This window comes from Lipotes vexillifer, unplaced genomic scaffold (genome assembly GCF_000442215.2).
Source record: "Lipotes vexillifer unplaced genomic scaffold, Lipotes_vexillifer_v1.1 scaffold258, whole genome shotgun sequence".
Classification (NCBI taxonomy): Eukaryota; Metazoa; Chordata; class Mammalia; order Artiodactyla; family Lipotidae; genus Lipotes; species Lipotes vexillifer.
The window spans coordinates 947,633-958,130 of NW_006793735.1; the positions used below are offsets into that span (position 1 = coordinate 947,633).

General features: G+C 37.3%; 1 protein-coding gene across 2 annotated transcripts in view; it reads right to left on the reverse strand.

Annotated features, from left to right (window-relative positions):
- Positions 1 to 10,460, reverse strand: part of NDUFB5 (NADH:ubiquinone oxidoreductase subunit B5) — a 14,939-nt gene extending 4,479 nt beyond the window's left edge. Inside the window, exons 1-4 of one of the 2 annotated variants that reach the window (XM_007466688.1) lie at positions 10,331 to 10,460; positions 2,869 to 2,957; positions 1,555 to 1,621; positions 706 to 767 (exon numbers count right to left, since the gene is read on the reverse strand). In XM_007466688.1, coding sequence (XP_007466750.1) covers positions 706 to 767; positions 1,555 to 1,621; positions 2,869 to 2,957; positions 10,331 to 10,454 — 342 coding nt within the window. In that variant the 5' untranslated portion in view covers positions 10,455 to 10,460. The remainder of the gene's footprint in view (positions 1 to 705; positions 768 to 1,554; positions 1,622 to 2,868; positions 2,958 to 10,330) is intronic. The other variant, XM_007466689.1, reaches the window with a different exon arrangement.
- Positions 10,461 to 10,498: the final 38 nt, after the last annotated feature.

Genomic DNA, 10,498 nt, shown 5'->3' on the forward strand with positions numbered 1-10,498 from the left:
GTCAGCCAAGATAAACTAATTATATGGCTTACCTTAAGATCTAATAATGAAGTATTTCTTTTCTAAAATATATTTCATTCAGATAATAAAACATGATAAGGTATACTATAATCAAGACCATCTCACTACAACACTTGTAAAGACAAGTAACAGAATTAATTTTGGGTTTTGGTAGCCATGACAGTATGGTAAAATGACTAATTAACAGTGCAGGCTCTGGAGTCAAGACTGCCTGGGTTCAAATACTGACCCTATCCCTTAGACAGAGCACTTAACCTCTTTTAAGCCTCAGCTTCCTCATCTCTAAAGCAGAAATAATAATAGTACCATTTATATGGAATGAGATAATATTTTCAAAACACTTATCATAGTGTCTGCTACACAGTGGGTGTTCAATAAATGACAGCTAGCATTAGTATCAGTACAGCTTTCCCTATGGCATAGAACGTAGGATAAATTCTGACTGTTACTCTCTAGGTTGAGAACACAGTGCAGAGTCAGTCTTTAAAAAACCATAAAGCTTAAGGTAATAAAACAATGCAGAAAATTACCAAAAGTTACTTATAAAACGTGAGCACAAAATGCATCATTTACTTGTTATAAAAAATTGAATACGAAACTATACCACAATTGCTAAATTAAGATATTAACCAGTACATTGACAAGACACCTAACTGAAAATAACTTTCAGTGACCTATACCAACCTTGAAATATTCCCAGTGTTCTGGGGTATAGCCTTCTGGAATTTCTGCTAACTCAGCTTCACCTAATAAGAGAAAACAGTGATATTCAACTTTAGTATCAGGAGTTTATAATGTTAATCCTTCACTATTTAAGTAAGAAACCAACCTCTTGTGGTTTTAAAGAACCTTTTGTTTTGTAGTCAGTGAAGATATCGAATATTTTAAATTCACTTCAAGCTGGTGGAAAATCATTCATTAGATATTTTTTAGATGTCTTCTGTGTGTAATGCATTGTATATAGGCATTATATGAGGGTTCTCATTTTGTTTTTATATAGTGTAAGAAGATAAAATAAAAGACATACTATTCCTCTGGTTTTCCTTAAACGTCCTAGACAAAATATTTAGGATTCAAGATGTTAGAAGTACTCTGAGCAGAATTTCCCAGGAGACCTAATAGTTACTATCATTCACAAATCCATTCTTTTTTGGAAGATTACAACTTTATATGTTCCAGGATGGATAAAAAAGTTCTTCCATCCCTCAGCCTCTTTTCCACCTGTATCTCTTTCTATTTTCCTTATTCAGACTTCTCAAAGCTGGTTTTGGGAAATGAGAAAGAGGAAGAAGACAGGCCTTTTATGTGGCCTATACAGTCAGTGACCTTAAAGGTTTTTGGAGAAAACAAAAAGTTAAAAAAAGAACCATTGTGTGCTATTGCAGATTAAGATTTGGTTATTTTAAAATAAATTCTCATGCTTATGTTTATTATTTGAAGAACTTTCCCTTACAATATCCATAATTTCTTTTTTATATTAATGTACACAGGTTTTAAAAATTTACTAATTTAGTCGGTGGGGGAGATACTTACCGATGAATACATTCACCAGAGTTATGCCAATTGCTACTGGAATCCCAGTCAACAAAATGTAGAATCTCTGTTAAGATTAAAAAAAGTTTTCACATAACCATTTCCTAACTCCTTTCCTCACACTCAAACTGTCCTCATTACATGATTTCCTTATATTTCTTATAAAATAAACTTGCCAAATTGGAGATGCTGTATAAAATTATTTATTTCTGTAATTTTCTTTTGCTCTAGCTTTTAGATGCCTATATTTAGTGTCAAAAATGAAAGAAGAAAGCAAAGACTAATTGTACAAGTATAATGCAATATATATTTAAGTGATTTTTCATTTTTGGTTAAAGCAATGTCATAAAAGAAATTTTTATATTAAGAATAAAAGTGTAAGAAGATAAGGGCGATTTCTGGAGTTTGAGTTGGTCATCACAAGAAAAGTAGGAGCTCAACCATGGGGATGGAGAAGGGCATTAAGCACAATGGACAGGCAAGGGAAGGTCTAGAGGGCAGCCAGTGGGTCACAGCTTTAGGAACAGTGGCAGAGTCCAGTCTTCCACCTTCTAAGTCTCTACTTTTCTTTACAGAGTCTTGAGATACAAACATGCAGTCAATGCCCTGCTTCACTCTCTGAAATCAAAGTTCCTAAACAACAAAGAAATAAAAAATCATATCCCAAAATAATGGAGTTACATATTTAAAGAAGTCCTTCAATGAGTTCTTTGTTAATTTAAAGAATATATTAGTAATATAAATAATTATCCCCAAATAAATCCATTTTCAGTTTTATAATTTATAGATTTTTCTTTTGGTCAGGGAACACAGATGATTTCAAAACATCATAATCTTGAGAAGAAAGGAATGTTTCAATTTTTACCTCCAATATGCATGAATTCTCTTTTTGAAGAAGGAAAGGTTCACTAATTTAAAAATAAATTCAGGGGGCTTCCCTGGTGGCGCAGTGGTTGAGAGTCTGCCTGCCGATGCAGGGGACGCAGGTTTGTGCCCCAGTCCGGGAGGATCCTGCATGCCGCGGAGCAGCTAGGCCCATGAGCCATGGCCGCTAAGCCTGCGCATCCGGAGCCTGTGCTCCGCAACGGGAGAGGCCACAACAGTGAGAGGCCCGCACACCGCAAAAAAAATAAAAAAATAAAAAAATAAATTCAGTAACAAACCAGACCTTACTACTCAATCTCAACATTTTTTTGAGAAAAGGAATATGAATTTACAAAAAAAAATCTTTTATAAAATGAAAGATGTTTTCTAAATAGGAAAAAAATTTCCTATTTATATGTAAAGAGTTTAGTTCAACAAGTTTTAACTCACCATTAATTTCAAAAAACGTCCGTCATAGAATCCAGAAGGCTTGATGATAAACAGTCTTTTCCCATGGTCTCCACTGTGTCGCACAGGAGCTGGAAATATTAAATAACCCTGTTATATACAAGGTTTATATGGATATACTGTTATATTTTGAGATAAAAGTCAGACTATACGAAAACATACATGCATAAATGTTTAATATGAATTAAGATAAAGCATCCCTCCTCTGCCAAAATACATATATACATATATATATATGATTAAGATAAAAAAATACATGCTTCTTTATTTGAGTACTAAAGGCAGGGAATACTAGGATATCTTTAAACAGAGATTGATATACTGTTCTAAACTATAGCTCTCCTCATTTTTATTCAACATATTCATCAATATTTTCATCATTTTTATTCATCAATATTCAAGATATTGATATTTATTAAAGAAATATCTAAATGATTATTTGAATTTGTTTCAGTAGCAGGCAGGGAGATCAGATACTCTTGGTGGGCTATGTACCTTTTTTTACCTCTGCAATAAATATTTGCTAATGCTGCAAAAGAAATTAATTTAAATTGCCTCATATGATGAGGCAATATACATTAGGGACTTGATGCAAAATAAATGGAAAGATATTTTTTCAATATCTCTCTAGCAGGAATTTGAACTTGTTCAAAAGAACACACTCTAATATGTCTTGATAAAATCCCTTTATAAGCCATTTCTATTTTTTTTTAGTTGAGGTATAATTTACAATGTTGTGTTTGTTTCTGGTGTACAGCAAAGTGATTCAGTTATAAATATATATATTCCTTTTCATATTCTTCTCCATCGTAGTTTATTACAAGATACTGAATATAGTTCCCTTCCCTATACAGTAGGACCTTGTTGTCTATTTTATATATAGAGTTTGTATCTGCTAATCCCAAACTCCTAATTTATCCCCCTCCCCTTGCTTTCCCTTTTGGTAACCATAAGTTTGTTTTCTATGTCTATGAGTCTGTTTCTCTTTTGCAAATAAGTTCATTTGTATCATATTTTAGATTCCACATATAAGTGATATATAATATTTGTGTTTCTCTGTATGACTTACTTCACTTAGTATGATAATCTCTAGGTCCATCCATGCTGCTGCAAATGCATAAGCCATTTCTTATTGTAAATATCCTTCTCTTCAAATCCTCTCCCATACGGTATTTAATCAAGCCTTGCTGAAGATAAACTGAGGCAAAACTCTCACTCTTGGATCTGCTTTCTATGCGATTTCCCTTTCTTGGAAGTCTGGAAGGATCACTATTGCCACTCTAAGCCCTTTCTGCTAAAAGCAGGAAAGGCTCTAACATTACTGAGAAACTGAGGGTTACTATGCTTCTGCTCTGTAACTGCATTCAAGGGAATTTCCCATGAGTCATTGCTGAATAAAAAACTAATTTCCCATTAAAGGAATTTTAATCATAATAGATGTCAGAAAGATTTGTATCCTTTGTTCAAGCTTAAATGTCAAGAATGACCTCCCCTCTCCTGAAATCTATTCTTTAGGCCCAGGTGACATCTCATCCTCCAAGAAACCAACATGCTTCCCAACCAGATGAGAGCTCTCCTACCTCTGAACTGCTGTATATTCTACTGATGTGTAAACTTGCTTTCACTGCCCCCACTGAAATATAAGTGTCTCGAAGGCAGGAACTGTCTTAAATTTTGATACCACCTGCAGCAGCTTGCAATGAATTTAGAAGGTTAATTCACAAGAGAATTAGAAGCTGGCACGAGTTTACTAAGTATAAATCATCTACTAAGGCTTCTAAATTAACAAGAGAATTTGACAAGGTAAGTATATATTTCTGCAAATCATCTGAAAGATACAATAGAAATTTCTGTGGACTAGATTAAAAAAATGGGCTGGATAACAGTACAAACCACTCATTAATTCAATAAATATCTAAGTGCCTACTATGTACAGGTCTTATGCTAGGTCTATAGTATAAGAGGGATTTAGATTCTGCTGGGAGGAAAAAATAGATAATATAATTACAAATCTATATTGTAAAAGACAACAATCTTTGTTGTCTTTGTTGTCTACAAGGACAACAAAGGAAAGAAACAGGATATAGTGTCAGAAAAGAAAAGGCTCAGAAGTAAAGCCCCTCTTTAGACAGGCTGGTGGAGTTGGGGAGGTATGAGGAAGGCACATTATAAACTGAGAGAAGTAGCAAGTTAGAAGAAATCTGTAATGGGTAATTGGTTGATTGATTATACCCAAAAGGTGCTGATTACTTAATGCAGTAACCTGCCAAAGGGCTCTCTCACAATTTCTATGAATGGCCTGAGTGTGGTGGAGATGGTATTCCTGATGATACAGAGCAACTGCTACAAGAGTGGCTACTACACCAATGATGAAATAGGATCCCCCCAAAAGTCTTACTACACACTTACAAAAGGCTGAATCTAAAAGGATTAAGTATAGTAAGTGGAAAGTCCTACTTGAACACTCCAGAAGTTTAGTGGCTCACAAACTTAAGAAAAGTCACTGGTGGGAGTTCCCTGGTGGCCTAGTGGTTAGGATTCCGGGCTTTCACTGCCATGGCCCAGGTTCAATCCCTGGTCGGGGAAATGAGATCCCGCAAACTGCGTGGCATGGCCAAAAAAAAAAAAGAAAAAGTCATTGGTGTCATGTGGATGTGGTTACCAAAAAACCACAAAGGTAATCCAATCTTAATCTGATGTACCAGAAATACAGGGTCAAAACAGAAGGAGCCCTCCACCTCCATGTCTTACCAGACCTGTGGAAGTGTGCCCATCCCAGAGTACACTGTTTTAGAGGGACAATCTGGAGCACGTCCTAAGTTAAGCAACCAGGACGGCAAACAACCTGGAAATTGACCTACTGAAACTGAAAGAACTGAAGCTGACTGGCCTACAAAAAAGAAGTCAAGATAGAGACCAGAGAAGTGCCTTTAAATAGCTGAAGGCTGTCCAATGACAAAGGCTTACACTATTCTGCGCTGACCTGAAAGGAAGAACTAGGATCAATGTGCAAAAGAGTAATTTTTGGCTTAATACAAGGAAGAAGTTTCTAACAATTTTAGTGGTTGAAAATAAAATTGGACTGCCTCCCCAGTCCCCATTATGGAGTTATTCGAGTATCACTAATGGAATGTAACAAGGATTAGCATACTACAGGGGGTGGCCTATAAGATTTCTAAGGTCCTTTCCCTCAAAGAATCTGAATAGATGGCCTCTCTTAGAATAAAAAGACAAACCTTACCTGCTGATCAATCTCAATAGTTTCCTTCCAACACCAAGAACTCTTTCCTGCTTTCAGGCCTTTGCACTTAACCTTCCTCTCTGCTTGGAAGCTTTTCCTCAGGCTCCTTGAATGGCTAGCTCCTCACCCCATCCTTCAGAGGTAAGAGCAAATGTTACCTCCTCAAAGTTTTCTCTGACTACCCTATATCCACAGCTGGTCTCCCACTTATTCTCCTTAATATCATTTGGTTATTTCCTTTAGAACAATAAGCACTAAGCTGAATCATTCAGTAGTGTATCTCCAGTACACTTTAGTGTCTGCCACATGGTAGGAACTCCATAAATATTGTTGACTTTACATTTCTTAAGTAAATTTAATGTTGGTAGGGGATCTTTCTTTAGTCCCTGAAAGTAAATCTTCTCAGAAGAGACAGTATACTCCCAACTTTCCCTTTCAATCAGATGGACAGACAGACAGACAGACACACACACACACACACACACACACACAGAGAAACATGTAAGGATTAAACTCTATGTGGGGTCTTAGGGACAACTGATTACAAATGACAGTATTAGTAGATGTGGAAAGTGTAACAAACAACAAAAACTATGGAAGAAAGCTTGAGCTGGCTGCATTCTAGCAATATTAAACAGTTAGTAATGTGAACTTCTTGCTTTCTTTACATATAATTACCCTACTGTTAAACAACAATTATTCATGCCATTAAATGTGTTAGGTAACTGTTATACTATTAACTGTTCTAAAGGATATTTCATAGCACTAAACTCTTTTCAAATATTCTGAGCCTTCATGATTTGTTGTTGTAGTAGGGCTATCTGCTTACAACCTAAAATTATTAGAGTGAATATTGCTTACAACCAGGTGACTACCAGGATTTCTGGAACTCAATCTTTCTGCCACAAAAATAGGCATTTTCCTCCACTCTCTACAGCCTGGAATGTCTCAATTAAGCTACTCAGTAATTACGTGGAACTAAGGTTTCACTAACCAATTTTTTTTAATGCAAATAACTTCAGGAAAGTTATGCTTTGGACAATTGTGATACTTGTGAGGATCAAATAAGATAATATCAGATTTTTTTGTGTCTCCAAGACAACAGCCAAAATTGGTCATTTTCTTTCCCTCATTCTCAGACTATTCCCAGTTAATGGCACCACCAACTCAATTACCCAGGCTAAAAAATCTCAGTCATCTTCCTGTGCCTCATTCATCAGTTGTCAAGGCCTCTTGATTCTAAAATTCAAACTTTCCATTTCTCTCCAAGATCTTTTCACCTCAGTGGCTTAAGAAATCAACATGCCCGATAAGCCATCCAATATTCAGAAGCATCTTCCTAAAACATACTACTGATGCTGCTCTTCCGCTAAAATACTCTCGGGTGCCTACAAAATCGTTAAGATACTTTGGCTTTGTATTCAGTCCCTCCCCTAATTAGGTCCTAACTCCTCTTTTTTTAACCTTCTCTCTCAACACCTACCTATCCCAAGAGCCCCATATTCAGATATATCCGAAAACACATCCTTTACTTTGCCATCAATTGCACCTGTTAAAACTATCCCTGGAATCCAGTTAACATGCCTCATCATCCATATCTGAATTAAGTCCACACTACTTTGTTTAATACTCTTCTCAGGTTTTAAAGCCATAATTATATGCACATCAGCCTTCAACATAAAAGTTCTCTGCAGCTGAGGGGAGAACTTAGGCTTATTTCTAGAATCCCTTGATGTTTGACATTTAATAAATAATTAAACAGAATACTTTTATCTGCTTATTTTCTGAGAAAGGCTTTCACTGAGAGTGATTGATGATAACATGACAGTACTAGATGTTTAAGAAAGGTGAGACCACAGGGCCCTGTAAAAGGTAATGCCCAGGGCTGTAGATTTTTCCCACTCACTCTTTACCACTACCTTTGAGGTAAGTTAAAATTATCACCCTCTTTTTTTTTTGTTTGTTTGTTTTTTTTGTTTGTTTGTTTGTTTGTTTGTTTGTTTTTGCGGTACACGGGCCTCTCACTGTTGTGGCCTCTCCCGTTGCGGAGCACAGGCTCCAGACGCGCAGGCTCAGTGGCCATGGCTCACGGGCCTCGCCGCTCCGTGGCATGTGGGATCTTCCCGGACCGGGGCACGAACCCCTGTCCCCTGCATTGGCAGGCGGACTCTCAACCACTGCGCCACCAGGGAAGCCCTATCACCCTCTTTTTAAAAACAAAACAAAACAGTTCTTATGGTAAGAGACAAATTCATTCAAAATGACATTTCTAGAAAGATGCAAAATTATGCAGAAACACATTTCAGGGTTATAAATACTTGTCAGTGGGAAAGAGATTAGTTTTATTTTATTTCCCTGTCAACAGAAAATAAGCACACTTGTAATAAAATACTCTTTTTTTTTCTTTCTAAATCCTCTTTTTTAACGATGAAGAAATGCAGGTTTGGAGCAATTAAGTGCCTTCCACTTAGCTTCCCAGATGTGATGACCCAAGCTCACAGAGTTACGAAACTCTGGAGCTAGGATTTAAACCTAGGCAGTCTATCTCCAGAGGAAACAAAACCAGACAAGGTTCTCTCCTCTGCTGGATCTTACGTTCTCCTAGAGGCAGACATAAACAATAATATAAATTAGATTACAACCTTTCATTCCACAGTGATAGATTAGGTTTCACATGCAAGATACCTTTGAAAGCAGGTACACTGCTGAAACACAGTAACCTCACTATAGCTATCATATCCTTTCCTGCTCCCAGTGGAAAGGGTGTATATTACCTGCGAGGATCCTTCCAGAACTCCAAGAATGGGGAATAGTGTATAAATGGGATCTAGGGGAGAAATTTTACCTCAGTTTATCTCCAGGTAGGCATGATTAAGTATATGGGGGGAGGGGGTATTTGGAGAGGATAGTTGTAATCAGAAATGGCTTACAAAGGAATTTTATCAAAGAATGTAAGCACATGTAGTTTTGTAACAGGTTCAAATTCCTGCCGGAAATTTGTTCAATGCCACTGGTCCTTTCCATTTTTCCAGCAAGTCCCTCATGGCATCAGTGTATAATGCCTCATCATGTGAAGTGACATAATTCAAATTAAATTGGGAGAAGAGCAGTAAACAGAAAAAGATATTTTTAAGTTGGAGAAGAATCTTTTGGGCTTTAAATTTCACTTCCTCTGTATCTACTTGTATTGCATAGGACAAATCGCTTACAGTATATTTTTGATCAAGAGGATTAAATGAATACCTTTAATATCTTAGAATGGTGCCCGGCACATAATATGTGCTCAATAAATGTTAGCTCCCATTATTATTATTCAACTTAATACAGTAGTGCATTATTTTTGTAATAACTGAGTCACAGTTTCCTCATCTGTAAAATGGGGTAAAACTGTACTCACTTTGCAGAATCCAAAAGGGAATAAAGCAGACTGGATACAAAGCATTTGATGCTTTGCTATTATGATTATTCATTCCCCTAGAGTTCAACCCACAGTCTCTAAGAGGCTCCAAATAATCCTCCCATGACTGCACTGACTTTCCTAAGACATAGGAACTTTTTCTTCATAGGTCCCTTCCTCTCTAAGAAGACATTAAAAATAATTATTTTATGATTCCGTTGATATAAAACGAATACAATTCAGGCTGGATTCAGCATCACATATGCATTGACATTATAGCCCTTTTCCTTCTGATTTTAAAAGAAATTTAAATTAAAACATTTTCGTGGACACCTAAAAGTATCATGAAGGCACTGTGCCTAGCAGATGAGTTAGCCCTGAGCCTCTCCACCTGTCCATATATCAATATTATTACTTAGCATCAGCGGGCTCCTCAGCAACATGACTTCCCACCTTGCGAGATTAAAACGTAGCGCAGGTGGAACATATAAAGAATCTTGGTGCCTGAGAGACATGGGTCTCAGCTCTTTGCCTTTCTAACATCAGCTTCAACCGCAAATTACCACCAACAGGATAGGTGAATGACAAAGCGTCTCACAAATTCTAATTAATTACTTAAACACGATCGATTTGATCACTCCAGGAAAACCCTCAGTCTCCTCACATAGCCCATGCTCCGTCTCTCAAGTCCCAAGTCCTCAACTTCTCCCAGCTCTCTCCGGATTCCACCAAGGTCACCCGGGAAGAGTCCTCCATCTCTCCTCCCGCGTTTCTTGATAGCGCTTTCTCCCAAAGCCAGTACCCACCGACAGTCTTCGGAAAGTCACGGGTGAGGAAGCCCCCGAATACAAGTCTAGTGTCAAGGCGGCGGCCAGACAGAGCGGCCACTGCAGAGACCGAAGCCCGCAGTAGTAAACTCATGGCCGCCATAGCTACTACGGGCAAGAGACGAGTGGGCAAATGTGACGGGAGCC